Source organism: Oryx dammah, unplaced genomic scaffold (genome assembly GCF_014754425.2).
Source record: "Oryx dammah isolate SB20612 unplaced genomic scaffold, SCBI_Odam_1.1 HiC_scaffold_15, whole genome shotgun sequence".
In the NCBI taxonomy this organism is placed as follows: Eukaryota; Metazoa; Chordata; class Mammalia; order Artiodactyla; family Bovidae; genus Oryx; species Oryx dammah.
The window spans coordinates 47,715,076-47,742,267 of record NW_024070199.1 but is presented as its reverse complement, the minus strand read 5'-3'; the positions used below and the strand labels follow the sequence as shown (position 1 = coordinate 47,742,267).

Genomic DNA, 27,192 nt, shown 5'->3' with positions numbered 1-27,192 from the left:
TTCAACTCTACCTGTGCGATTCGGGGTCTCAGCTCCGCGCTCCCCTCCTCTGGTCTCACAGCGTCCCCTCACTGCTCTCTAGGGTCCCAGTGATGGAAACTTGGAGGAGAAGCGGGTTTGGGTCTTTGGTGTCACACTGCCAGTGCCCGGGGAGGGCCTGGCGAGGGGGGTGGAGATGGCTGGCCAGCAGGGACAAGCCTACCTGGAAATTTGGCCCCTTCCTTTCTCTTAGATGATTAGATCAAAGCCAATTTAAGTCCAGATCCAAAAGGAACGAGAAGGAAGGGGGGGGGGGCCGAATTTTTTTTTTTTGCCAATTGTTTTTAAGCCAATTTATTTTTAGTTTTTTTTTCAGCCAATTGATTTTTTTTTTTTTTTTAAAAGAAGTTTTTGGAAAGCTAGTTTGCTTTTCTGGTGTTGCTAAAAAGCCAATTCATTTCAAGGGGGCTGATTGAGGGGTTTATGATTGCAATTTTGGTTGTATAATTTGGGGGTAATTTGGGGGGTGATAATTTGGGGGGATATTTAAAGCCAATTGGTTTTGTACATTTTTAGAGATGTTGTTCTGATCCCCTCGGCCAGATGGAGGGGCCGAGGGGGATGTGCCTGACGTGGGGAGGTTGGGGCACAGAGGCCGGGTCAGGGGAGCCCGCAGACAGGATGGTACAGGGATTTCAGAGAGAGACCTAGTGGGGCGGTCCCGGTCAGGAGGACGGCGCGAGGTAGTTGGTGCCACTCGGCAGAATCACGACACTTTGGCTCACTTCTAATCGCTGGATGCCTCGGAAGAGGCGCCCCCGTGGGTGGCAGGGTCCTGGGTAGGCAGGGCGATCAGCGGACGGTGACTCTTGGCCTCTCTGAGCGCCTCCAGCTCCTTGGCGAGCGTGCGACCCCGGCGTGCTCGCAGGAAAGCGGGCAGGCCCCTGCGCAGGCGCTGGGTGGACTGCTTCCAGGTGTCATATTGGAAGAACTTGCCCACGGGGTATGCGGTGAAGTCGTCCTGGGAGAGGAAGAGCGAGTCAGGGGCTGCCCAGGCCCGGGGAAACACGGCGGGGCAACGCCTAAGCTGCCCCAGGTGTGACAGCAGGTGTGACAGGCCAGTGCCCACCCGCGCTGCTGGCCAGCGCCCCCAGTGGGGAGAGTGGCAGAGTGTCAAGGACTCCCTGGCTGCCCTCTCAGCTCAGCAGCTGGCTGTGCCCTGGTCCCCTGGCTCCAAGGTGACAGCCCCGCGGGGCTGCAGAGGGAGAGAGGGGAGGGTCCCCCTCGGGGCTGGGCCGGAGCTGGGGGGCTGTCTTACCGGAAGCACGGTCGTAGAGGCAGACACATCCCTCTCGGACTTGGCGGGGGCGGCACAGTAGGTCTCCAGCAGGGCCAGGTCGCAGCTTCGGAAGCAACACTCTTCCACGATGCCACGGCTGCGTCGGTTTATGCGGCTAGATGGTCGGCCTGGTGGTCCCCCAGGGAGGAAGGGCAGGACAGGTCAGTGCCCGCACCTGGCGGAGGCGGGGGTCCTCGGCCAGCCCCCCGCCCCCACCCTTGGGACGGGACACCCGGTGGCCCTGCAGGCACAGCCAGCCGCAGCCTGGAGTGGAGGAAGGAAGCGAGAGGCGGGCCCAGAAAGGACAGAGAGGACAGTGAGCGTGAGTGACCAGAGCCAGCCCCTGGCGTCTTGTGCCTCCTCCTCGAACGTCAGGTGGGCCCCGGCCCCGCATCCCGGGACCCCGGGGTCCCGGCCCGAAGGCTGGCTGGGACCCAGGTGCCACCCCTGAGCCAACCAGGAGCCTAGGTGCCCGTGGCCCTAGAGACGCCACCGCTGAGACGGCAGGAATGGGAGGAAGAAGGAGAAGACGGGAGGAGAGGAGTGAGGAGCTGCACAGACCACGCCCTCCTTTCTTCCCGCCCTCCCCTCCCCCCACCGCAGGCTCCAGACTCGGCCACGCGAAGTCCCCCGCCTTCCTTCCGCCGTCTGTGGAGGGGGGGGCAGGAAGGGAGCCCCCAGTAAGGGGTCCGGCTGCAGGGTCAAAAGGGCTGGGGGCTCAGCCCAGCCCAGCCCACCCGTCAGGGAGGCAAGCCTGGTGCCAGGGCCGGCCAGCACTAGGCGCTGCGGTGCCACTTCCTGCCCCCAAGGGTGGCAGAGAGAGAGCCCACGGGAGAAGCCAGGGCAAGCAGGGGCCTCGGAAGCGGAGAAGCGGGTGTGCTTTTCAGAGCGAAGCGCTGGCATGCCAAGACGGGCGTTTCCGGCCCATTTCAGAGGGTGGGTAAGTAAAGGCTGTGGAGGAAGGTGCCTCGTGGGCGTGGTGGGCCTGTTCGAGCCTCACGGCCCTCGCCTGGCTGCCCCAGCAGTGTCCCGCCCCAACCCCCGCGGCCCAGAGAGGCGTCTGGCTGAGCCCAGGGAGCGCACGCGCCCCACCCTGAGGGCCAGGCTGCCCCTGCTCCCCCATTTCCCCTGGAAACCACGTGGACACTCTCCCAACTCTCCTGACAGTAAAGAACCGGAGGCCCAGACTATGGGGTCGAGGGCAAGAGCCCACGCTGAAGGAGAGGTCGCTTCCACTGGGGACACGCCCGCTGCCCGGGGCTGCAGGGCGGAGGGGGGCAGAGGGGTCCGTGTGCTCAGCCAGGCATCCCGGGTCCGAAACCATGAGAACCAGCCAAAACGCTCAGGCCAGCAGGCAGGCGGCTGCACCACGAGCTGCCCTCAAGTGTGGGTCCCGCCCAGGCCCCGAGCCCCCTGCCTCCCACCAGGGCAGTGGGCCCCCCTCGTGGATGGAGCCAGGCATCCCCCAGCACGCACACTCACACCCCCAGTGACAAGTGCTTTTATTCTTAATGGCATTCAACCCATTTGATTCCATCTCAAATCTAAGAGTCCACAGATAGGTGCCCATCGCCAAGATGTGGACAAAAGGTGTGGGAAGCCAGTGCCCACAGCTCTGCCCGTGGGCAGGTCAGGGAGAAGCAGGAGGGGAAGGGTTGTCTGCGTCCCCCGCCCCACCGGAACTGGGTCTTCAGCCCCCTCCGCACCCCACCCGCACTTGCGGCTTCAGGTCTGGCCACTTGTGGACACACCTGTCCATTCTCCCTTGACTGCGAGTCGTGTGGCTAGAAGCCTGGGCCTGCAGAGGCGACTGAGGACCGTGAGGAGGACCCCAGCATCTACGCAGGACCTGCTGTGTGCACCCCTCCCCTGGCCCCAGGGAGCTACTCACTGAAGTAGAAGCCGCGGTCCCCACAGACGAACTGGAGGGTGTCCACCAGCTCCCCGCCGCACAGAGTCTCGCTGGGGCGGTAAGCAGCATAGCAGCACGAGGCGAAGGCCAAGAAGGCAAGAAGCACCAGCATCGACTTTCCTGCTGTGATCCCCATTGATGTCTGCGGGAGAGACAGAGGCGTGAGCCCACCACCCCGCCCAGGGCCGGCCCGCCCTCCGGCAGGCCCCCGGATGGCTCAGCCAGGACGTGCCGGCTGCTCCCTTTGGGACCCTAAGCCCAGCCACCTTCTAAGTCCAAGTCCAGTTGCAGACTTAAAGCCTGGCTTTCTCCTTAATCTTAATTGCTTTAATTACAGGAACAAGAGCTTTCTCTGTTGAGGCTGGTGGGATGCAGAATCACCCCACGAGGAGGGAAGGGCTGGGGGCGGAGCCTCTCTGATGGGCCCCAAGTGCTGGTCAGTACCTTCACGTGGGGATCACTGTCCCCCTCGTATTATTGCCGAGGCTCGGCCACACCCAGAGCGGCAAGGGCCAGTGCTGGACACTGGACCTGGCCTCCATCCTATGAAGTCATGGGGGCGGGACCAGCACAAGGCAGCAGCCACTTCTTGAGCCTCCCTGAACCAGCCAAGATGGCAGAGGGCCCCACCCCAGCACAGAACATGTGCACCCCAGAGGCCCAGCCGGGCAAGGGCGGCAGGAGGACCAGCCTCCCTCCCAACGTGACGGCGGGGGGCTCCCGGCCCCACGCTTCTCCCTCCCAGACGGCCTTTCCCCACCTCTCGGCCTGCGGGTGAGCAAAGGTCAAGGGTCTGGTGGTTGGCACGGGGTGCCAGCCATGCTCCCGGGAGCCTCGTTCTCTGGCGTCACTTAGTCCCTGGACCCCAGTCTTCCCCGGGGTCCCCAAAACACACATGAAAACCAAAAGCGTCCTTTCCAGGCCTCGCATCGCACTCCCAATGGCCAAGGGCCTCAAAGTCCTTCCAGGAACACCAGAGCCGGCTCCCCTCCTGGGATGCCAAATCCCAACGGAGAGCTGAAGAGAGCAGGTCAGGCCCCACCCCACCCCCGGGGGGGGGGACCAGACACCAGGTTCCCTCAGGCCCGATCTGGGGAAAAAGATACACCTCAGGACACACCCCCTCACAAGGCTGCGAGGCTGCAGACTGGGGTAAATAGGCCCCGTAAAGGGGAAGCATCTTGGCTTCCCTTTAGACACAGCAGCCACTTCCGCCTCTCCAAAAGGTGGAAGCCCCCCAGGCAGGCATTCCCAGCCTGTCCTCGGCAGGCCCAGCTCCAAGCCCCTTCTGGGAGGACAGTCACAGCCCGGCGCCCCTGAGCCGTGGCACCCCGGGCTACTCAAGCAAGGGCCCGGGTGGGCTGCCCACATGTGTCCGTCCCAGACACTGCACCCAGAGAACACAGGGGCGCTGAGCCGCACACGACTTCCAAGCCTGGAGCAAGGCTGTTGCATGTTGGAATTTTGATGCAATAAATCGGGTAGGAAATGAGAGGACTGAGGAGGAAACTCAGTCGCGCTTAAGCTCCTGATGAGCAGGGGCCAGCTCCATGGAAGATCTAAACGGCCACCTCGCCCACCACCCCCCGCTGGACGAAACCCCGGCCTGCTTCCCCACTGCCCCACGGCCGCCCCCTCCAAATTCTGAAAACAAATTTGGCCAGCTAGGAATTCCTGCTGTCCGAGCGGCAACTCCATCTTTCTGCAAGCCCAGCCACTTGGTGTGGGGTCCAGTCCAGGACAGCAGCGGAGAGCCGAGACTGGACAGGAGGCAGGCAGCCACGCCGGCCAGGTGAGCCAGTGGGCAGAGGAGGGGTGGGGGGCAGAGGCAGAGAGGAGGGGTGGGGGGCTGAGTGAGGGGCGGCGGGCGGGAGCCGAGGGGGCTGCGGCGGGCGGGAGCCGCAGCGCAGCGGGGTCCTGGCTCCAGAGCCGCGTTACCTGCAGCTGAACAGGAGGCTCGCTGGGGCTGGAGGAGGAGGAGGAGGAGGAGGAGGAGGAGGAGTCTGGAAGGCTGCCTCCGAGGAGAAGCTAATGTCCAGTTTGCAGGCTGGTCAGTGCCTCAGCTTTTATGTCTGGGCCGGCTCCTCCCAGCCCCGGCTCCACCCTGCCCCCACCCCGCTCCCAGCTGACCACTCCCCCCGCCCCCTTCGCTCCCGCCCCCTCCGTCCTCCCAGCCAGCCCCTCCTCTCCTGCACCCCCAACCGCTAGCCCCACCGTCTCTTAGCAAAGTACCAGGGCGGGGGAGGGGGGCTCCTCCTGCACCCCCAGCCCATCTCGGCACAAGGAAATGGGGGGGGGGCGGTTCCGGAGGGGGCTGCTTTCCACCTCCTTGTATGGAAACTTCCATCTGCCCACGGGGGCAGGGGCAGTTACCCTCTCCGGACGGTCCATTCCGGGCCCCTCTGAGCTCTGGACCAGCCCCCCTCCACCCAGATTCCTGGTTGGAAATGTCGGGGACCGGGAGAGGGAGGCGGTGGGGGGGCGCGGAGGGAGTGTGGCGTCTGGCAGGACTCTCTTGCCAACTCGGCCCCCTCGCTCCATCCTGGCCCCGCCCACCCAGTTTTCCTCTCTCGGTCTTGCTGGCAACGAGTCAACATACCAGGGTGGGTTTCTGAGATTTGCGCCCCTTCTCATTACACGGCCGCCGCCCCCCCCCCACCCCCCGCCCACGCCGCCCTTGCCCCCGCACGGCACAAATCACAAACTTTCAGTAACAGCCCCCTGCACCCCGCAAGGCGACCAGGAAGTCGGCGTGCACAGAGCTCACACCTCCCCCGGCGCTCCCCAAGTCCCTCCCCCGCCCCCCACCCCTCGCCCCTTCCTCCGCGGCGCGAGGGAGAGCGCGGGGTTCGCCCAGGGGGACGCGACCGCCAGCCCCCCCAGCCCCGTCTGCCCGGGCCCCGCCGCCCCGCCGGGCCCGGCCCGCACGCCGCTTACCTGGAAGCCGGCACCGGAGCCGCCCACCTTCCTGCTGCGTATTGCAAACCGAACAGCGGGCGAAGGCCCTCCTGCCGGGCACTCCTCTGCCAGCGCCGCTCTGGCCGAGTCGCGGGGGCCGAATGTGCGACGGGGCAGAACGGGGGGATGGCTTTTTTTTGGGGGGGGGGAAATTCTGTCTGATTCTTTAGGGAGGACGGGCTGTCTGCGGGCCGGGGCGGGCCAGATGTTGTACTTTTAGGGGGGGAAAGGTGTCGGGAAATGAGGTCAGCTGTTGTATCAAGGACAGAGAGGGGCAGAGATAGTGAGAGAGACAGGGTGAACGTGAAAAGGGGGGGCCGAAGAGAGGGCGAAGAGGGAGAGAGGACAGCGAGAGGCGGGCAGGCTCACAGCGGGAGAGACCAGCGGAGAGAGAAACAGAAAGCGTATAATTAATCCACTTTGGGACGGCGAAGGCGAGAGGGCGGGCGTGGAAGGGGAGGGAGTTGGAGGCAAGGAGCTGGGGGGGACGGGAGGGAGCGAAGGGAAGGCTGCGGAAGAAGACAGGGGGCCGGGACCAGAGGCCGGAGAGGGGCCGGGGAGCGCAGAGAAGCCGAGGAAAGGGCGCAACGTCGGGGGCCGGGGAAGGTGCTGAGGGGGGCGGAGCGGAGGCGTCACCCGGGCCGCGGGCGCCCAGCTCGGCTTGGGCCGACGGAGCCCTCGGCCGTCGCGAGCCCGGGCCTCGGGGGGGCGGTGGCGGTGGCGGCGCCGGGGCCGCTCGGGACGCAGCGAGGAGGGGGAGCGGCCGGGCTGCGCGCCGGGGGAGGGCCGGGGGGGAGCGCGGGGGATGACAACGCCGGCGGCCTGCGAGCCGGACTGCCTGCGGGGGGGACCGCCTCCTCGGGCGAAGCGGGACGGGCGTTGAGGTAGACGAAGAGGAGGCGGCGGGGAATCCGCAGGCCGGCGGAGCGCGGCCCCGCCGACGGCGCCCGAGATGGGGGTCAGCAGCGTAGCGGACGGCGTCGACGCGGGGCCGCCAGCCGGGTGGAGGCGCTGGCGGGCGAGGGCCAGGAGGCGAGGGCGGCCGGAAGGGGGGGGCCGGGGGCCTGCCTGGCCTCACGCAGCTCCGCCGGAGAGCAGGCGAACTCTGGGCGCCAACGCCCGGCTCTTATAGTCGAGCCACCCGCGGCTCGGCGCCCGCTCGGGCCCCGCTGGCCGAGTGCCCGCGCCAATGGGCGCTCGAGGGGTCCTCGCCCCGCCCCCGAACCGCCTCTGCAACTCGAGCCAAGGGGGGGCCAGGCTTGGGGTCCCGGGGGGCAGCGGTGAGGGGGGGGCTGTGGGGTGCGCGGGGACGAGATTGGAGTGGGGGCAGGGATCCTCAGAGTTCGAAAGAAATCTAGAATCACTATTCTAAAGTGTTTGGGGGCCCTGTCTGAGGTTCCGGGGTGCCAGAGTCCCTACACAGTACACACGGGGGACCCGGGACGACCAGGGTGGGCGGCGACACGTGCCCCAGCGCCGGCCGGATCCCCGCGCCCCACCGGGGGGCTAGGCGGCGGGGGTGCCCTGTGTGTGCGGGCCCAGGTGGCGGGTCCCCGAGTCCCGCCGGGGACCTGCTGGGGAAGTGGGCAGTCTCTGGGCGCGGGCGAGGCGCGCAGCCTCCACCTGCCCGAGCAGGCGCAGCACCTCGAGCTGCAGCCGGAGCCCGAGCGCCCCCCGGTGCCGCACGGGAACCGGGGAGGAGCCTCGGCGGACGCCAGGTGCGGTACGTGGAGAGGGCCAGCCGGGCCAGGCCCGAATCTGGGCCAGGCATGGGGCCGGCCCGGGCTGCGCCTGTGTGCCAGGGGCGAGACGAACAGGGCGGGAAACGTCGTTCAAATCCTACCTGAATGACCGAGCTCACCGGGGTGCGTCTAAGCAGCTCGCCTTTGGGGCCCACCCAAAATATCCGGATAATGGTTCCCCCGTCCTCTATGCGTTGGACTTGCGTAGATTCGGGTTCAGCCCCGGGGGCCACCACGGTCATTTGAGGGTCTGGGGAAACCATCTCCTAGAGGGTTTGGACGATGTAAGAAGTCGGTGTAATTTTTTTCTTTTTACCAAGTCAAAACCACGCACGAGTCCCCGCGCCCCGCCCGCCCCAGGAGCCCCGACCACGCGCGCCTCTCCAAGGGGAAGGGGCTGCCGGCGGCGGAAGCCCGAGGCCGGCTCGCCCCCTCGCTCCGCCATCAATCACGTCTCCCGCGCTCGGCGCGCGCCTACCCGAGTGCTCCGCCGGGCGGCTGGAGGCGCCGCGCCGCCTGAGCGGGGGTGCGCCTCTCCTCCGCGTCCCTCCTGCCCTGCGCCCTGCCGGCCCAGCTTGGAGGTCGCCGAGGCGCTTAACCCCCGTTGTGATCTTTGCACAGAGCAAAGGAAAGTGGCGCGGGTCTCCGGGGCTCGACCCAGCGCGCGGGGCGGCCGAGGGGCTGGCCCGCCGCACGGCTCCCGCGCCCCATGCCGGTGTCCCCAGCAGCCGCTCGGGACGGCGGGACAGCGGCGGGTGGGTTTGGGAGCCAGGCCCGGACGCGAGGCGGCGGGGAGCTCACCGCGAGGCTGGAGGCCGAAGGCTGCGTCCGCGGGCGTGGAGGAGTCGAGGCAGCGAGCGAGCGATCTGCGGCGGGCGGTCGGCGCGCTGAAGGTGAGCGAGACCCCGGGCAGTCCCCAGTGTCCGGGGGCAACGCCCAGTCCGTTGGAAGACCGGGGGACAATGCCCAAATTTGGGGGAAACTGGGGGCAATGCCCAGTCGTTCTGGACGCGGGAGAAGCCCTGCCTACGTCCTGGCGGACAAGCTGCCCGACCGAATGTGTGTGAGGAGGACGAGAGAAACTTCCCGCATCCAAGGAGCTCCGGGGACTTCGTAGCAGAACGCGGAGAGGCCCAGAACCGGTGCCCGCGGGGTGCGGGGCCACGGAAGCTGCAGAGACCGCGCTGGGGCCCGGAGCAATGCCCAACTGCCGGGAACGCAGTGCGGAGCCGCCTGGTTTGCAAGGAAGAGAACGAAGGTCCTGAAGTGGGGACCCAAGGGAGGGTGCGTCGGGGCGAGGAGCTGTGATTAATGACTAAATTCGAGACTCCAGAAAAAGAACCCGAGTCTGGGGGCCGGGGAGGCCGCTCCGTGCAGCCGGGGGACAGGGGAGCCGAGTCTACCCTGTGAGGACCCGGGCATGTAGGTCAGCAGGCTCGTGGGGCAGCCCCATTTGTAGGGCAGTAGGTCTGCGGATGACCATGACCGGAGCAAAATCCTCAGTGTGGAACTTGGGAGGTTCCAAAAGGGCAAAGGGTCTAAAATTCGGGAAAGAAAAACAGTGGGTGGGCCTTGGGGATCCAGGTGCAGTGGACAGGAGTGGAGAATCATTTCCAGGATTTAGAAATTCAGGTTAGTGGACGCTTGCAGCGCCCGAGGAAAATAACTTCCATAATTGTGGCTTCTGGAAAAATTCTCAGTGTCCTTGAGAGACTCAAGAAACACAGTCTAAATTTGGGGCAATGTGGGGTGTGATCAATACATTTGGAGAAGGCAGAAAATCAATGTCTTTTTAATATTTTAATTTTTAAATTGGTTTCGATTAGTTTATTTTTGGTGAACAGGAAAAAAAATATTTTCCTGGGCACTGTCTGCATTTGGGGACCCCCCCTAGGAAGCATTGGCCCAAGTGTGGGGGATCCATAGAAATTGTTCAGTAGAGACTGATATCTACATTTCAGGGAGCCTGGTTAATAGCAAGGAATCTTGTAGGATGCAGGCCTATGATACCTGAGATTTCCAGGACCTGGGGTTATTTTTTGGTATCTGGGCAATTTCATTTTGGGAGGCCTGTGGAAAATTGCCTAAATTTAGGACTCAGGGTAAGGATCATAAAATCAGGGGACCCATAAATCAGTGTTGAAAAAAGTTCAGTTGTTTTGTGGAGAAGGGGAAAAAAGTCTTAGTTTATTTTGGAGGGCTAGCAGGCAGCATCGCAATCCAGAGGCCCCAGAAAATAATTTTTGAGTCTGGGGCTCCAAAGAAGTCTTTCAAAGTCCCCAGGAGAACAGAGGGTCAATATCGAAGTTTTTAGGGGGAGAGGATTAAGAATTCCTAGGTGGTGGGGCCTGGTGGTCTATAGCAGATGGGCAGTGTCCGAGACCCAGGAAGTGTTGACTGGGTTTGGGGTGACTCAGTGAGTGCCTGGAGAAATGCTCTGGACCTGAGAAATCAGTGCCTTTCTGTGACACTGAATGTGTTTGGGGAGCTTAGAGAGGGCGATGCCTAATATTGAGAGCCCAGTGTGTCCAAACAGAGGGCACCGGGAAAAGGTCCAGTATCGGTTGGTCTGGAATTTGGGATCAGTTCTGAATTTTAGGAAACCCGGATTCTTGTCAGTAAGCTCGTGGGGCCCAGGGAATTTTTTAATATTCAGAATGTTATGAGGCGGAGAAAATATTCAGAATATTTGGTTACTGGGTCACTCAAAAGAGCTTGGTAAAACAAGATATAGGCTCTGTGCAAGGGTTTGTTTTGTGCTTGGTTTGACCCGGGGGACCTGAGAGAGACGTGATTTGGGGGGACCGGCCCGACCCACGGTCACAGCTGAGCACACCTCGGATAAGTGCTGTGTGTTTGGGGGGCCTGGGTAACAGTGTCTAAATTTCAAGGAACCTGATTAGTGTCAGGAGCTTGGAGAGCCCCAGAAATGAGTGCCCCATGTCTTTATGACCCACCAAAAAAATTGCTCAGTGACAGAAACCATCTTCTCAATTTTGTGGAACTCAGGAAATCAGAGCACACACTGTTTATGATTCAAAAAGAGGGTCACTGTGCTTTGGGTTTAATGAGTAAATTTTGGTGAGGCACAGGCAGCAACCTTCCAACTCTGAGGGTCCTGGGGAAACTGCTCCGTCTGTTGCAAGGGGGTGGCAGGGGTGGGGGGACCTTGGATTCTTTACCTAAAATTTAGATAACCCAGGTTGGGGCCAATACATTTGTAGAACTCAGCAGATTATGTCCTAAACTCTAATGAAGCGGGGGAACGGGGCTTTGGCAAGGGAGAGCTGGGACAGGGGCAGTAAGCTTTGGAGCCCCTGTCGACCAAAATTATGGGGACACAGGAAAAGAGTCCTCTTCTTTGGGAAAGATGCCTTAATGCCAAAAAAACACTGGGTTCATCCTGGGGAGTCAGCCTGAGCCCAGGACCTGGAGTTAATGTTTAAATTTTTCTGAATAGGGTTTGGCACTGTGTAACTCTGTAGAACCTGGGGGTGGGGGTGGGATGGTGGGGGACAGTTAAACTGTTAAGAGCCTGGGTGGGAGAAAACACTCAGGAAGTTCGGGGACCCAGGCCTTAGTGTAAACCTGGAAAAGCCAGTAGGGGCTTATGTGTTTTCAGGTCCCCAGAAATTAATGTCCAAAAAAAAAAAAAAAATCCTGTTACTTGGAGAAATGCTGAATGTATTGGGAGAGATCAGGGAAGAAACCTTAAATTTGAATAAGCCCAGAAAAAATAAAATAAAATAACGTCTGCCGTCAGCAGGAGCGGGGATGTCGCTCGGTGGGCTGGGACCCTGGGGATGGAGAGCTTCGTTTGGGAGGCTGAGCTCCGGCCAGGGAAGCACTGCGCCGCTGCGGATCCGCCGCCCCGGGGACTCGCGCGGAGCGGCGGCGCCCTCCCCGGGGATCGCGGCGCGGGTTGCACGCGGCGGCGGCGGCGGCTCCAGGGCAGCACGCGGGGTTCCCTGGGACGCCCGCCTCCCCGGCGGGGCTGGCACGTCGCTTCTCCCGATTTTGCCTCCTCGCCCCAGACAGCGCTTCCGTGCGGCAGCGCGTCGGGTGGAAGGGAGGCACCCCGGGGCGGCGGGGGAGCGACCGGGCGCTGCTCCCTGGCGTTCCGGGGGGCTCTGGGCTCCCTGCTCGGCTGCCTCCGAGGAGGCCCGCGGGCTCCCCGCCGCCGCTGCGCCCCACGCGCTCCGCTCTGCGAGCCTAGGCGAAGCCGCGGCCCGGCGACCGCCGCGGGCAGGCTCGTCCCCGGCTCGGTTTGGGGGGCCCCGGAGCACCCCCGGCGGCCGTCCCCGCTCGCCCCCGGCGCTCCTCGAGCGCCGTCCGGGCCTTCTCGGGCCCCTCGACGAAGGCGAACCCAATTTTGTTTTGATAACGCGGGAGAGTTGAAGCACTAGGGAAGAGGAAGAGAATGGGGGGGGCGGGGGGAGACAGGACTGATGGTGGCGGGGGTCAGGGGTCTCCTTTCGTTTTCTGTAAGAGAATGTTCACCGCAAGCCTCCCTCTCCCGGCTGTGAAAGTCTAGTTCCTTAAGACAAACAAGAAGAGCACTGATCCCTACCCAGCCCCACCACACTGGTGCGAACCGATCACCCCTTTGGAATTAGGCAATGTTGCCGGTGGGGGGCGGCCACCCCCTGAGCATCTGTGGGTTGAGGGTGTTGCCAGCAAGGGGGTGCTGCTGGGGGCAGCAGGGTGATGGGGTCTCAGGGCCAGCACACCAGCCATCACTTGCCCACGTCACCCCACAAAGGGGCCCCAGCTAGAAAGGAGGCTCCTCAAAACCTGACCATCTGGGGAGGCAGGGGTTAATGCCCTTGGACAGGTGTGGGGACTGGGCAGGGCTGAGGCAGCCCTTTCAGAGGAGTTTGGCAAGATGGGGAGGACCCCCCCACACACACCATGAAAAAAGCAGCCCACTTCCCACCCGGAGCCCAAGGCACGTGGGGAATGTTCCCCCTTCAAATTCCAGTCCACATCAATCACCCCGTGTCCATTCCAAGAACATCTGGCCTGTCTCCCCCCACCCATCACGGCCCCGCTCCCTCCCCAACAGCCTTCTGCAGTCCCCAGGCCCTGGCGGTCAGGCCTGTGCCTACAGAAGGGAGGGCAAGGAGGGGGCCTCCCAGGGAAGCCTGGCAGGGTGGCTCCCCTCTATGTGGCAGCTTGTGCATTTGGGGATGAGGAGTGTTTTTAAAGTGTCTGTCTGCAGACCTCAGATCCCTGGGACCCCAGAGCGGATTTCAAGTCCTGGGTGAGGGTCTCCACTTCCCTCGCCCTGCTCCGGGCTCCCCACCTCTCCTCCAGGCCTGCTTCCCAGGCTGGGGACCGTGGGGGGGCCAGGGTAAGGCATGTGTCAGGGCTTTCTGGGCATCTTCATGCTGGGTTGGGGGAGGCCTTTGGGGACCCTTCCCTGCCTTCAGTCCTGAACAGGCGCCAGCCCTGGAGAAGCTGCTGCCCGGTGCTTGGAGACACATGCCTGGACCTTGGAGGTAGGAAGGCTGAGGCCACCCTGGGGTGCTGGGCCGGCCACGGGGCCGGGAGGGGGCACAGAGGCACTTCCTCCCTGTGCAGGCCTGCAGGCTGAGCCCTCGCCTTATTTAGTCACAAGTGTGGCTAAAGGGGTAGGGTTGCCGGGGGCAGATCCCAGTCACCGTGGGGCTCAGAAAGGGCACTGGCCACCCCCAGCCCGGACCAGCCGCCCAGGTCGCCCCAACTTCTAGTCCCCCACCACAGTAGGAAGGGCACAGCCCTGGTATGTTGTGGGGCTGGGGTCTCCCCCAGCACAAGGCTTGGCTGGTGGAAACTTCGGCGCCAAGCACCATCACCTGCCCCTCCCTCCAGCTCTGCAGCAGCCCTGGTTTGCGCCGCCCCCCACCCCCCGACGTGCCAGCCATATTCCAAGAGGACAGTCACCCTGAGACTCGGACTCACCCCAGGAAGCCCAGCCCCGCACCCCGACCTGGCTCCAGGCTCCGGCTCTGCAGCAGCTCCCTGCTCCCGCTCGCCCTGCAGCCTGCCTTCCCTTTCCCCGCTTCCTTCCCCGGCTCTGGCTCCAAGCTGGCCGCTCCCCACCTCCCTGGGACCAAGCCCAGCATTTTACAAACCCGGCTCATTCTCCAGGAGTCCCCTGAGCGCCCCCTCCCTCAGCCCCCACAGGGCGCCCGGCGCTGCCCTGGGTGAAGACCCTGCCCTGGATGTGGGAGGGATGCGCCTGCTCCCAGCAGCAAGGCTGGAAGCCCGGGGACCCAGGCCCCAGCCGGACAGAAGGCCAGGACCCGATGGCAGCACCAGTCACCCAAGGCCCCAGGCACCGCCAGCCCCTGACCAATGGACCAACGTCGGCTGTATGTAGGAGTGTGGGGCACCCGGCCCCCAAGCTGCAAGGACCCAGGCGTGACCGCTGTTGTACCATTTTATGTAGCGTTTGAACTAAGGACACCTTTGAAAAACATTCTCTGTTTCTCTGTCTCTTTCTCTCCGGTGGGCAAATTGGGCTTCAAGAGGGCACCTGCTGGGTCCCCCACGGCAAAGCCCTGAAGAGTGACCTCTGTGGCTTTGGGGTCAGGACCGGGAACACAGCCCCCTCTCCTCCGCTTCCGCTTCCGGAGACCCTGGATCGAGCCCGCTCTGGGGCGGCTCAGCCTGTTGCCCCCGCCCCGGCTCCATCCAGCAGTGTCAGAGGAGGCTCTGGCCGCCCCCCAGCCTTTCCACTGTTCCCCAAGGCGCACACAGGAAGCCCCAGCCGGCAGCCTCTGTCATTACTTCGCACAGTAACCAACCACCCTGTGACTGTCCCCCTACTTTGACAGATGGGGACACAGAGAATTCAAACCACCCGTGTGAGGCCCCACAGCAGCGGCCCAGGGCAGGGAGGGCCGGGTCTGGCATGCCCAGCTGAGCCCAGCTTCCCGGGGCCTCCCAGGATTCCCCCTCAACTTGCTGGAGATCTCTGTCTGTACGCTCCTTCCTCCAGCTCTGCCCTCACCCGGCACCCTTGACTCTCCCCTGGGCTGCCCTCTCCCCCGGGCTGCCCTCTCCCCCTCCCTATGCCCTACCAGGAGCACCCCTCTGAGGACCACTCTGCCCAGGCAGCAGGGGGCCTGCCCTGCCTGCAGCTGAGCCCCCAGGAGCTGACCACCGGAACCCAGATTCCTGCTGTGTCACCCTGATATGACCCTAGCCCCCTGGAGGCTCCACTCCTTGGGAAAGAGGTGATGGCCACAGGAGCTGCCCGAGGGGGCTCTGAGCCCCGGAGGACAGCAGGCCCCTGTCCAGAGCCTGTGGCACTGACTGGGCATGCGGTCCTGCCTGGGAGCGTCTGGAGCACTCACCTCTGCGGGCTGGGGCCACGGGCCTCAGTTCTGAGCAGCTGGGGATTCAGGGCCACTTCCAGGCTGGGGTTTCTGGCCTGCTGCAGGCTCTGGCCGGGTGGGGGGCAGCCTGGGCAAAGGGCTGACCTGGCCTGGGTGTGGGGCCCTGGGGCTGGGAGCCGAAGGCCACCTCCTCCGTCCTCAAGGTGAACAGTGACTCTTCGTCCCCTGGGGGAGAGAGGGGTGTTCTTAAGATGGTGTCTGTTAAGTCCACACACGTGCACACACCCAGCCAGGGCCCCGGCCCCTGCGCCTCCACTGGCTGTTAGGTGGAGAGGCCCTCGGGTCACCTTGTCAGGGTTCGGGTGATGGCTCCCCTGCCTGTCCCTCCGGCCGCCCAGCTCTGCCTTTTCTGAAGAAGGGAGGAAGAGCAGTGTCCACAGTTCCCCGGAGCTGGACTTCCCCATGGCCAGGCCTGCAGAGGTGCCCATGGGGCAGCTGGAGACCCTTCCGTGGGACAGGCTGCCCCTCCCTGTGCTGGACTTCTGCCTGAGCTTGGGGGCTAGTGGCAGCACACAGAGCCTGCCTCCTCTGCCCCAGCACATCCCCACCTTGGACGGAAGCAAGGAGGGGGCCAGGCACACACAGCTCTGCCATGGGGAGGCAGCTGAGGGTGGCGGGAGACTGAGCTTCTCTGGGGAAGTGAACCCCTTCCCCACAAACGCCACACGGGGAGTCTGGGTGGAGGGGAGGCACACTCCACGTGCAAAACAAGAATGACCCAGGGCCGGGGAGGCTGGGGAGGGGGCAGTGTTGGCCCAGGGCAACCGGCACACCGCCTTTGGAGTGCGAGGAGCGTTCCTCTTTAGATCCCGCTCTGGTGCCCCAAGGGGCAGCCCCCCTCCATCGTCCTTCTCACCATCCTTTCCAATTACATGGCGGCACTCTCTGGGGGAAGGGGTGGTGTAGGGAGTGAGGACAGAGGGAGGCTTTACTTCTTACGCAGCATGAAAATAACTCCCGAACCCCCGGGCCTCAGCGTCCCTGCAGTGTCCTGCTCTTCTCTGGCTGGGATCCGGCAAGGCGGGTCGCAGCCAGAGGGAACCTCTCACACAGGAAAATTCTTTTGCTTTTCCAACAGCAGCTGTGCCCTCAAGCTGAAGACAGTGGCCTTACGCTCCAGCCCACCCCTCCCATTTTGCCAGCTCAGAGAAGGAAAGTGTATTCTCCATGCAAAAGGCCCTGTGGCTCTGGGCAGCTCTCCTGAAGGGCTGCCTCCCCACCTGTCCTGTCTCTCCAAAGTGGGAGCCCGCTAGTCCTCTGGCAGCGCAGGCCCTCCCCCTCCTGTTAACTGCCCCCAGCCCCCTACCCCTGAGCACTCAGAAGGCAGCCTTCTTACCACCCAGAGGGGAACGTGCAGGGGAGGGACGCCAGGCACCTGCGCTCTAATTGCTGTGTTGTGGCTGAAGCTCCCTGGGGTGGTGGGTAAAGAGGACCCGGATGTCGCTGGTGCCCCAGGCTCTCTGCCGGAACTGCCGGGCGCGCTGGCTGGGCCAATAGTAGCAGTCGCTGCCAAGGCAGGGGGTGCTCAGACCCTCCAGCAGGCTTGACTGGGAGGCAGAGGAGGGGGGTGAGACTGAGGCTGGAGAGACAGTGAAGGGCATTTTTAGAGCATGCATTGCAATGGCCCCAGAAGAAGAGCCTCTCCACCACGGAGCACCTGCCCAAATGCCAGCGGAACCTACAGTGTGCCCCTCACCTCGTCCCCACCCCACGCCGTTCCCCAAGCCCCTCCAAATTTAGGTAGAATTGCGCCAATTTGGTGGTGCTGGGCCTGCTGGAGCAGCCGGCTCTGGCCCCTTCCCACGTGAGGGCATGGCGCATCAGAGGGTGGAGACTTGGCCCACCCTTAGCCTGGCAGAAAGGCGTTAGTGGGCATGGGCATTAGCCAGAAGTACTCGCTGCCAGGTGGGAGGTGGGGCTCTGCGGAGGGGGGTTGAGGGTGGGCGGGGCCTCCGTTGATTGACACTTGGCAATCACGGGGCATGCCAGTGGGCGTGGCACGGGTAAAATGGGGGCAGGGCATCGTGGGGAAAAATCCGGGTTCGAGAACAGTCAGAAAAATCTTCCCTCAAGAGCTCCCAATACAGCTGCAACACAGTGCGGCCAGGTTTGTCCTTCTTCCAGAGACAGGGGGCTCACCTGGGGGCTTTCTCTCTCCCCTGGTGGCATCTGACGCCACCCCCTCCCCACCCCATAGGTGCGGTGCAAGACACCGAGGGTGCTGCAGCAAGCGGCAGGTAGCAGGTGGCCAGCAACACATCCTGCTCACAGGCACCCCTGGGAGGGATGACTGGGGTCCACGGCCTTCTGAGCTTGGCCAGAACTCCCGCTGAGCCTGGAACCCAGAAGTGTCGACAGCTGAGTGAAGGCCCAGGCAGCCGGGACCAAGTCTCACTGGGAACTTAAACCTGCTCTCTGAGCCTTCAGGTAGAGCAGGAGGCAGAACCGAGGTGTCCTCGGAGGCGACCTGGCTCCCTGCAGATCGCGGTCCCCAGACCCCTGTGCCCCCGTGCCCCCGACTGCCAGGCTGTGCTGGCGTTTAACTGTCCTCTCCCTTCGTCTTTCAAGCCCTCCTCTGAACTTCCTTCTTAGCTGGAGCGATAGGTTACCTGCTGAGAGGACAGGGCTTTCAGTGGGGAGGAGAGTCAGACTTGGCTGGAGGCGGGGGGACTCAGATCTGGCAGAAGCGTCCTAAGCAAGACGCAAGAGTCCCAGGGCCGTACCATCCTCTGGGAGGAGGGCAGGTGGGCGTCTCCCTGGGCTCCTGGGCGGGGGAGGAACGCAAGAGTACTAGAGGTCCTGAGTCAGGACCATCGCACATGGAGGGGAGTCAGTGTGTGAAGTACCCCACAGTTTTTAGGGGTGAAGCAGTCACTTGCTCATGCCACCCTGGCCCTGTCTGGGGACTCTGTGCCTTAGAGTTTTCACAGCCTGTGCCGCACGCCCCCGCCCCCTGGTGTCTGCTGCAAGATGCCCAGATGTCCCAAGGGAGCTGCTTGCAGATCCATATGGGAAGCCTTAGCTGGGGCTCCCCACGCCTAAGGTGGGGCCAGCGAGGGGAAAAGGCTGACCCCATGCCAGACACTGAGGCTGCATGAGAGGCCCACCAAAGGGGGTATCCTCGAATTGAGAAGGTGGGGGCTTCCCTGGTGGTCCAGTGGCTAAGACCTCACCTTCCAGTGCAGGGCTTGTGGGCTCAGTCCCTGGTCAGGCATCCCATATGCCTCAAGGCCAAAAGACCAGAAGCATCGAACAGAAGCAATATTGTAACAAATTCAATAAAGACAAAAAGGAATCAAGAAGGTGGGCAGCTAAGGGGCTGAAAGGGGAAAAGCATCTCAAACCCACAGATCAAACTCCTGGAAATGTGGGAGTCCCCACCCCTAAACCAATGCACTGAATCTGAGCCCTGCCCCTAGTCCGGATCTGTTTCTGGCACAGCCCCAGAGGGGACCACACCCGGGCAGGGCAGTTTTACTCCATCAGAACCTTGAATCCCAGAGTGCTCAAGTGAAGGAAGGGGAGCAGAGAAAGGGGCTCCGGGTGGGGAGGCCCCACGGGGGACTGACCAGAGCTTGGTGCCACTGAGGCAAAACTGGAGGCAAAGCAGCTATGAGGGTTGTGACCTTGAGCTTGACCTTCTATATACCACCTATGGTGGGACCGCAAGGCCTACGGGTAGACAGTGAAGTAGGATGGAAGAGGCACATTTGGGGTGCAGGGGACACCTCACGACATAAACTTGCTTAGGCCTGGGAGGGGGTTACCCCGGCCTGGGGTTCTGGTCAGATCCTGTTTATGCAGGAGAAACTTGAAAGGCTCTCAGAAAGCCCCTTCTGCAAGTTGCCTCCATTTGGCTGCTTAAGTGGCCTCATGCTGACACCTCGTGGCCACTTTTAGAATTACAGTGCACGCCCGAAAGGTCTTGAGGGGTGACTTGGGGCACCCTGGGAAGGGGGCTGGGGGGCAAACCAGTAACATTCTTCCCACAAGAGAGAGGCCCCTGCACTGTTGGGGTTCAGGTGGGCCCTGCGCCTTTGCACTCGGATCTGAGGCTTTCATCAGGCCCCCGCCCTGGCGTTACAGAATTGATGGTGGAGGGAGGTCCTGTGAGTTCCCCACCCCAAGGGTGTGACCAGGTGGGTGACCCAAGCGGCTGAGCCAGGGACGCCTTCCTGAAACATCCACTGTGTTCTGGAATTAGAGAAAACTGCATTGTGTTTATACCTGAATACAATCAGATAGATTACTATCTATCTGATAGATAGATATAAGATAGATTTTTACCCAGCCCACCTCCAGCCACGTCCTCAGGCAGGGTCCCCAAAACTAGCACGGGGGCAGCAGTGGGGGGCTGACTCTGGCGCCTGACTCCCGCTCCCTGAACGGCTTTCCAAACCTGACCCAAGCCTGACACCTCGCGGCCACATCGAGAGATGCAACCACAGCCTTATTAGAAAGCTCCTGGCTTTTCTAGAAATCGATATTTCCGGGAGGATAACAGAGGAGCCGCTTCACCAGACCCGAGAGCAGGGGTAACAGGGCCCCCATCCTGACATCCTAATATCACTAGGTGTCCCAACAGCCCCGCGCCATCGGGAACCAGGTGACCCAGCCACCTCCATGCAGGCGGCCGGAGAGGCCAGGGTGAGGCCGCCCTGGGCAAAACAGCGGGAGGACCGGGGAAGGATGGGGTGGGAGGGGACCCAGAGGCTGCAGGGGCATCCCCTCTGGCCTCACAGGTTGACGTGCTGGTGCCTGGATGCCCGTAGGTCGGCGCCTAGCCCAACCCACCTATGATGCCTGTTTATCATGGCTCACCTTTATACTGCCTCAGTGCGAAGGTACATTTGCCCCTGACTGCCCTGACCACAAGGGCATTCTTTCCTGGATGGTAGCTGAGTCACTGGCAGGCTGGTCCTGGGACACCTGTCATCTCCTCCATCCCCTGCAGGTAAAACCTGCCACCTGAGAGGGCTCTGGAGTTTGGCGGGAGGGAGTCTGGCCCTGGCCTCTGGGCACACAGGAGTCTGGCCCAGGCACACAGGAGCCCCCAGGCCCCCTGGGATGCACTCTCCTTCCCCCAACCAGCCCTCCACCTCATTTCAAGACATGTGGGCCCCGCAGGCCCCCGAGCCCTGGGCCTCTTCCCTTGGGGGGGGCTGGTCCGCCTGGCAGCCGGACCCTCGGGGCACCCTGGGAGCCCTGGAGCCTGCTCCTTTGCCGTGGAAAGTGCGTCAGCTGCCTCTTGCCTCTGCTGCCTAGAGGAGCAGTGGGCCCGCGGAGCCCTGAGGCCCAGAGAGAGGGAGAAACCTGCTGCAGATGCAGAGTCCGGAGCCGCAGGACGTGCCCTGCGTGGGCCGCCCACCCTGGGCCGGCCTCGCCCACACGCCCGGCCCACAGGCACCAACGCAGCACGTGCCGGGGCGGAGGAGGACGTCTGGGGCCGTGGCCTGTTCCGCTGGGCAGGAGCCGAGGATGCGATTCAGAGGACCTGCTGTCACCACAGCAACAGGCCTGGGGGCCCCTCACTCACACGTGTCACCTCGCTGGACCCTCAGCCACAGCAGGGAGAATCTCCGTGGGTTCCCCTTTGATGGATGAGGAAAACAAGGCTCCGAGATGCTCAGTAACTTTGCCAAAACCACACAGTCAGAGCAAGGACTTAAGCCCAGCCTGCCTTGCTGACCAGCTCTCACCCTTCAGCCCTGCACTGGCCCGGAGTGGACCCTCCTGCTGGCCCCAGCACAGTGAGGGCTTCTGGGGAGCTGGGGCACCCGCAGGACTTGGCCCCCTGTGTCCTCCAGACCTCAACCTGGCCATCTTTGTGCCCAGACCTGGAGGATGGCATCTCTGCATGAACACAGCTCCCAGCTGGCGCCAGGAAAGGTGGGCCCAGCTGTATTTGCCCCACGGCTATCCCTAGGTTTGGTCTGCACCCGCAGCAGTGAGAGCGAGCGTGGACTTGATCTTAAGGTCACGCCACCCGACTGGGAACACGGGACACCTCCTTCAGGAAGCCTCCCAGCCTGCCTGCTCTGCCTCCTCTGATCTGTGCGGTGGGAGGGCGGCACGCTAGACCTTCCGGTCTCCTGTCTCTGGGCTAGCTCTTCCGCCACCTGAGCCTGGCCTCTCTGCTTCTCTGTCCCCAGAGCGGGACCTGGGTACAGGAGGCACCCCCAGCAGGCAGCCAAACACAGAGCCGCCATCTAGGCCTCAAGGAGGAAGCCCGCCTTCCACCATCTCCCTCTCCCTGACACTGGAGGCCTTCCGTGGGCAGGTGAGCTGGAGACTCAGGTGGGCGCCACAGAGGATGGAGAAGGCCGGGAGACCATGAGGGCTGAGCTGCGAGACTCGGGTGGCCGCCACAGAGGGTGGAGAAGGCCGGGAGACCATGGGGGCTGAGCTGGAGAGTCAGGTGGGCGCCACAGAGGATGGAGAAGGCCGGAAGACCATGAGGGCTGAGCTGGAGAGTCAGGTGGGCGCCACAGAGGATGGAGAAGGCCGGGAGACCATGAGGGCTGAGCTGCGAGACTCGGGTGGCCGCCACAGAGGGTGGAGAAGGCCGGGAGACCATGGGGGCTGAGGGGAGCAGAGGAGGCTGAGAGACCATGGATAACGTAGGGGACCGGAGAAGGCTGAGGGGGCCACGGAGGGCCACAGAGGGTCGGGAGGCCAGGGAGGCCTGGGCCGCGGACTCAGGGCCTCGGGCTCAGCTGGGACCCCCACGTTCCCCTCCTTCCTGCCCTATTCTGGCTGCCCACCGAGCCTCCTCTCGAGCCTGACCCCAGCTCAGAACCTGAGGCCCAGAGAGGGAAGGGGACTTCCAAGGTCCTGGGCAAGCGGGCCTCGGGTGTGGGGGGCAGGCAAGGTGCTCCGGGGGAGGCCAGGCTGGAACGGGGTCAAGCTCTGAAGTGAGGCCGGACTTTGAAGAAAGCCGTGTGCTTTGAGACGCAGTGTGAACAGCCCTGGGCTGCACGGCCACCTGGGGATGCGGGCTCTGTTTTCTAAAAACACAGATGGGCTGGGAAGGGGGTCAGAGTGAGGCGGGCGGAATGTGCCCCTCCCACCGCCGCGAGGTTCCGATGGCTCAGCAGCCTTGGCCTTGTGGGTTGTGGAGGGTGGGCCCGCCCGGGGCTCGTGCACGCTGGACCCCCAGGCTGGGGGCCTGGAGGCCCATCTTTGTCTCTGGCAAAGCACAGAGCCGGGCTCCAATAGGAGCAGATGACCCAGGGTCTGAGCATCTCTGGGTTAGGGGGGCCTCGGAGGCCGCACCCACCTCCACCCCAACCTTGAGGGCCCAGGGGTGGCCCCAGGATCCCATATCTCAGCCTTGCACCTTGGAGGGTGGGTACCATGTGGTAAGAATCCCAGGCCCAGCTTCTGGGGGCCGCATCAGGGACCCCTCCATGGGCTGCCTGGGTCAGATCCCAGACAGCAGCAGATAGTAGAGAGTGGGACATTTGAGCCTCTGTGGGGAGGGACCAGGGGACCGCCCGGGGGGAGGTGAGCTGAGGACCTGAGGGGTAGGGGCTGGCGCTTGCCTGCAGAGGGGGCCTTGGGGAGGGGCCTCCACCTCGCCAACCTGCACTGAAGCCAGAAACCACCGCGCCGAGGGAGGGGCAGGAGGATGCCCACCACCCCGCTTCTCTGTTGGCTCTCTCACGGCTCCCGGACCCCTGGCCAACCCCTGCCCCCAACATCCTCTCTGGAACTGGCCTCTCTCTGCTCCCAGCACTGGGCAGCAGATGGACCTGGACACGAGAAAGAACCCTGACCCAGCTGGACCCCCGCCCATGGCCTCCTGGGCCCTGGTTCCTGTCCTCAAAGCCCCCATCTCGCGTGAGCCTCTGGGTCCAGGGGTCGAGGTGGCTATGAGCAAAGCAAGGGGTGCTTTACGGCGACAACCACCCCCTTGCCCACAGCCTCAATTCCTCCAGGCCCGAGAGACCCTCAGCAGAGGCTGGGTTTGTTCAGCCACGAAGAGGGCAGAGGGGAGTTCACCCCCACAGCCTCCTGGCCCAGGTCTGATTCTGCAGCCAGAGGGTCAGACTCTCCTGGAGACGTAGTCCAGAATGTTGGGGACCTGGCACCTTGTCCAGCTGCTCCCCCAGAGAGCCTGGGCTCTAGAGGGGTGGCTTGACCAGGTGGGGTGAGGCTTTGGGCACCGTCTCTCCTTCCTAAGCTTTGCGGCCTCCAGAGCCTGCCCTTGGTAATGTAGGCGGCGGGGGCAACAGATCCCTGCAGAGGGGACACCAGCGTAAAGGAAGTGCAGCAAAAGTGAGGCTTTGGTGCCCTCTGCTGGTTCTACCTGCAAATTACCGCTCTGACTGCCCGCCCGGTGTGCTCAGGGGCCCACCCTCCCAGGGTCAAGGGGGCTCCAAGATGAGGACTCCCAGTCTAGGTGGACACAGACTCCTCCTTCTGGAGGACCTCAAGCCACCATTTCCTGGTCTTTCTCCCTCTTCCTGGCCTGGCCCCCAGTAGGCACTGGGGCCCTCAAGGGCAGGGGCCCACCCCAGCATCCTCACGTCCACCGGGGAATACAAGGACAGTAAATATTTGCTGCCACCCGGAGAAGGCAGACACGGCCAGCTGTAGGTGCCAGGTCACTTGTGCCAGGCACAGACACAATCTGGGGTCCAGCCTGGAGGCAGCCACCCCAGCAAACATCCCTAGTGGGTGGATACCAGGGGGCCTGACCCCAGCCTCGGGGTCCCCACCAGGAGCACAGGGCGGCAGCCCCACCTCCGCCGCGTGTGGACAGTGCAACGCGGAACAGACACGGGGAGTGAGCCGGACGTGTGCGGGGGGCTGCACTCGGTCCTCGGACCCCCACGGCCACACCAGGGTGACACGCGGGGCTGGACACGGCGGGCGGCCACCGTCAGCCCCGCGGGCCAGTGAAGCCCAGCTCCCAAGGGCAGCCCAGGTCGGGCCTCCAGTTCCCAGAAGGGGCGGAGCCGGGGCCTGGGTGGGTGGCAGAGCCAAGGTCCGTGGGCCGGGCTGCCGCGGGGGGCGTGCAGGCTCCGGGAAGCAGGGGCGTCTGGGGTTCAGCGGTCAAGGGGCACCGCACAGGAGACCCAGCCTGACCTTGTCCTGGCCCCAGGGGCCCAGGCAGCCACGGCAGCCACTTTTCCCTCCCTCTGTGACCTCGTCCACGCCAGGGGTGCGGAGGGCCTCCAGCCCTCCTGCTCAAAACCACATCGCCCAGGCCCAGGGTCTGGTGGAAGAGACTCAGGGGGGTGGTCCCTGGTCTCAGGGCTGGGACGGGTCTCAGGAGGCGGCAGGGAGGCAGGCAGGGACCGTGACCCACAGCCTTGCCCCTGTACACCCCTCCCCCGAGCCCCCAGCCCACGTCACCCAGGGCATCCTGCACCAGGGCGTACTGGGACGGCCCCATGCACCCCGGGACCCTAAAGGAAGGCCTCCTTGCCCTCACAGAGTCTGTTGGCACCAGAGGGGGAGGGGGGGTGTCCAGGCAGTCCTCAGGGTCTCACCGGCTGGCAGGGCCTTGAGGGCAGCCTGGCGATGACCAGCCCACTTCCCAGCCCCAGCTGCCCCCTGCCAGGCCGCTCTAGGCTCCCACATACCTCAGCTCCTGCGGGGCACCCCTGCCCCGATCTGCGCGCACAGGGCCGCCCGCCTGAGCCTACGGGCAGATCACTGCTCATCCCAGCCCCCCGCCCCCTCCTCTTCCGGGTCCAGTGTCCGGCCGGCCACCTGCCTGCACAACCCTGGCCTTCCCCAAGGGGCGGGGCCTTCTGGAGGCCCTGGGGGGTGTTGATGCAGCCCCAAGGAGGGGGTGACAGGGTGAGAGCCTTTGGGGTGCACAGGACTGCCCCACCAGCCGGGCACCAGGCTGGCATCTGAGTGGTCTGCAGCCACCGGAGCCCAGGTACCCAGCCCCAGGCCCAGCCACCCCAAGCCCCGGCCCGGGTGGTGCCTCAGGAGAGGAGGAGATTGGTTTGGCCTGGGCGGCTGGCAGGCTGGCCAGACCTTGGTACAGCCAGGTCACCCGCTGACCTCCGGAGCCATGGCCAACCCGGGCAGCCCCGGGCTCTTGGGTGTGACGGGGGGTGGCCTGGGCAGGGGCCCCGTGGAGCCCACCTCGTGAGCAGGACCCCTGAAGACGGGGGCGCGCCACCTTGGAGGGCCCCGCCGCGTGCACGCAGCACGCGTGGAGACAGCTCAGAAAAGCCGACGCAGTGAGAACAGAACGGGGTCTCGGGCCGGGGGCCCCGCCCTCCTCGCCCCCACCCCACGGGCGCCGGGGCCCCAGGCCACACAGACGACGACAGCAGGGCTCGTCCCGGGCTTTATTGGCGGCGGGGGCAGGCCTAGTTACAGTAGTTCTCCAGCTGGTAGAGCGAGCAGACGCCGGCACAGCACTGCTCCACGATGCCACGCTTCTGCGGGGGCCCCTCCAGGCCGCCCGCGCCAGGGCCTCCGGCCAGCTCCAGCGCCCCCACTGCGGGAAGACCGTCAGGCAGCGCACGACCCCTGCCCGCCCTGCCTGGCCGTGGAGCGGGGCCCTGCCCAGGCGCCCTCTCCCCCCTGCCCCCCGCCCCCCGCCAGCCCACCCGGGACGGGGCCCTCTCTCCGAGGGACGGGGCGTCTCCCATGGGCGTCGCCACCGAGGGCTGCCCACCGGGACCCTCGGCCCCTGGATTGGCCTTGGGTCGTCAGATCTCCCCTAGAGCTGCCCTCGTGTGAGGAAGCGAGGGGGCCCGGGTGAGAAGGCAGGATAGAGGGGCTGAGTCCCCCTTGGGGGTCGTCCTGGCTTAGCCCCCAGGAAGCTGGTCACTTCCAGGACGTGGACAGAACATGGCTTTCCTTTTTTGAAAATCTCTCCCGATTTCCTGCCGGGCGCCCGCGGGAGGCCAGGGTAGGGGCCGGGGGGCGCGGGGGCGCGGGGGCTCACCCTGGGGGCTCTCCATCTCCCGGCGGGCCTTGGGCGTGTAGAAGAAGCCGCGTTCTCCGCACACCAGGTACAGCGCCTCCACCAGGTGGGACCCGCACAGGTGCTGGTTGACGAAGGAGCGGGTGGGGGCGGGGGCCCAGAGCGCCAGCAGGGCCAGCACGGGCACCAGGTGCGTCCACAGGGCCATGGCGGGGCTGCGAGGGCCTGGGTGACAGCGGGGCTGAGGCCGGGGAGGGGTGCCCAGCACCCTCAGTCAGGGCTCGCCCCCACACCCAGCGCCCGCAACCAGGGCCCCCAGCCCAGCGCCTCAACCAGTGCCTGCCCCCCAAAACCCAACACCTCAACCAGGGCCCCCAGCCCAGCACCTCAACCAGGGCCCCCAACCCAGCACCCTCAGTCAGGGCCCCTAACCCAGCACCCTCAGTCAGGGCCCCCCCCACCAGGGTGCGCTGAGAGAGCGCACATCCTCCTGCCGCTCGGTGGACCTGGATCCCGATGCCCTGAGCCCCAGCGGGGCAGCCCCGGACCCAGGCGGACGCAGAGCCCACGGCCGGACCTGCTTGCTGACAGCCTCGGATGCAGCGGGTCCTGAGGCAGGGGCTGCCGCGGCCTGCCGGCTTTATAGCCCCTGAGCCCGCCGCCTGGCCTGTCATCAGGGCCTGCAGGAGTGCGGCAGATGGCCCGGGGGCTGAGGCTGCAGTTTCCGGATCATTTCCCCGCTGCCAGGGCTGCGGGAGCTTCTCCTTGGCCGTCAGCACCTCTCGGGGCCGTGGGGTCATTAGAGTCTTAATGAGGGGCCCAATCCACGCCAAGCTGTCCCCTCGCACCGCTGGGGGCGAAGTCCTCCACCCAGCCCTGCCTGGACCCATCATCCATGTTAGTCCAGGCAGTGAGGTGAAAGGGGGACCCGCTGTGTCCCTGGGCTGCCCCCGAGGCCCCAGCGATGGTCCAGG

The 27,192-nt window shown here is 64.2% G+C and overlaps 3 protein-coding genes across 6 annotated transcripts; 1 reads left to right on the top strand and 2 right to left on the bottom strand.

The window, feature by feature from the left end:
- Window positions 1-353: 353 nt before the first annotated feature.
- IGF2 (insulin like growth factor 2) lies at window positions 354-24,940 on the bottom strand. Of its 4 annotated transcripts, XM_040255326.1 has the most exons (6): window positions 24,909-24,940; window positions 15,274-15,480; window positions 8,032-8,196; window positions 3,210-3,372; window positions 1,298-1,446; window positions 354-1,000 (listed from the first exon to the last, which is right to left on the bottom strand). In XM_040255326.1, exons 3-6 carry the CDS (start codon window positions 8,191-8,193, stop codon window positions 767-769), a joined length of 708 nt encoding a protein of 235 aa, XP_040111260.1. In that variant the 5' UTR covers window positions 8,194-8,196; window positions 15,274-15,480; window positions 24,909-24,940; the 3' UTR covers window positions 354-766. The 4 variants fall into 4 exon arrangements, with proteins under 4 accessions (XP_040111260.1, XP_040111259.1, XP_040111261.1 ...); XM_040255325.1 differs by lacking the exons at window positions 15,274-15,480; window positions 24,909-24,940 and adding an exon at window positions 8,732-8,809; XM_040255327.1 differs by lacking the exons at window positions 8,032-8,196; window positions 15,274-15,480; window positions 24,909-24,940 and adding an exon at window positions 6,168-6,809.
- LOC120874117 lies at window positions 8,640-14,393 on the top strand. The gene is made up of 4 exons (XM_040255224.1): window positions 8,640-8,787; window positions 8,829-9,188; window positions 13,363-13,431; window positions 14,090-14,393. The coding sequence occupies exons 1-4, from the start codon at window positions 8,640-8,642 to the stop codon at window positions 14,368-14,370; spliced, it is 858 nt and encodes a 285-aa protein (XP_040111158.1). The 3' UTR covers window positions 14,371-14,393.
- A 715-nt stretch (window positions 24,941-25,655) lies between the features above and the next one.
- Window positions 25,656-26,426, bottom strand: INS (insulin). The gene is made up of 2 exons (XM_040255323.1): window positions 26,240-26,426; window positions 25,656-25,786 (listed from the first exon to the last, which is right to left on the bottom strand). Exons 1-2 carry the CDS (start codon window positions 26,424-26,426, stop codon window positions 25,656-25,658), a joined length of 318 nt encoding a protein of 105 aa, XP_040111257.1.
- Between the last annotated feature and the right edge of the window lie 766 nt (window positions 26,427-27,192).

Coding starts and splice junctions, on each gene's coding strand:
- IGF2 (XM_040255326.1), bottom strand. CDS start 8,193: ATGGTTTCCCCAGACCCTCAAATGACCGTGGTGGCCCCCGGGGCTGAA. Junction 3,373..8,031: donor CGGTGAGCTCGGTCATTCAG/GTAGGATTTGAA, acceptor TCTCTCCCGCAG/ACATCAATGGGGATCACAGC. Junction 1,447..3,209: donor GGACCGCGGCTTCTACTTCA/GTGAGTAGCTCC, acceptor GGGGACCACCAG/GCCGACCATCTAGCCGCATA.
- INS (XM_040255323.1), bottom strand. CDS start 26,426: ATGGCCCTGTGGACGCACCTGGTGCCCGTGCTGGCCCTGCTGGCGCTC. Junction 25,787..26,239: donor GGAGATGGAGAGCCCCCAGG/GTGAGCCCCCGC, acceptor GTCTTCCCGCAG/TGGGGGCGCTGGAGCTGGCC.
- LOC120874117 (XM_040255224.1), top strand. CDS start 8,640: ATGCCGGTGTCCCCAGCAGCCGCTCGGGACGGCGGGACAGCGGCGGGT. Junction 8,788..8,828: donor TGGAGGAGTCGAGGCAGCGA/GCGAGCGATCTG, acceptor GCTGAAGGTGAG/CGAGACCCCGGGCAGTCCCC. Junction 9,189..13,362: donor TTGCAAGGAAGAGAACGAAG/GTCCTGAAGTGG, acceptor CCCTGCCTTCAG/TCCTGAACAGGCGCCAGCCC.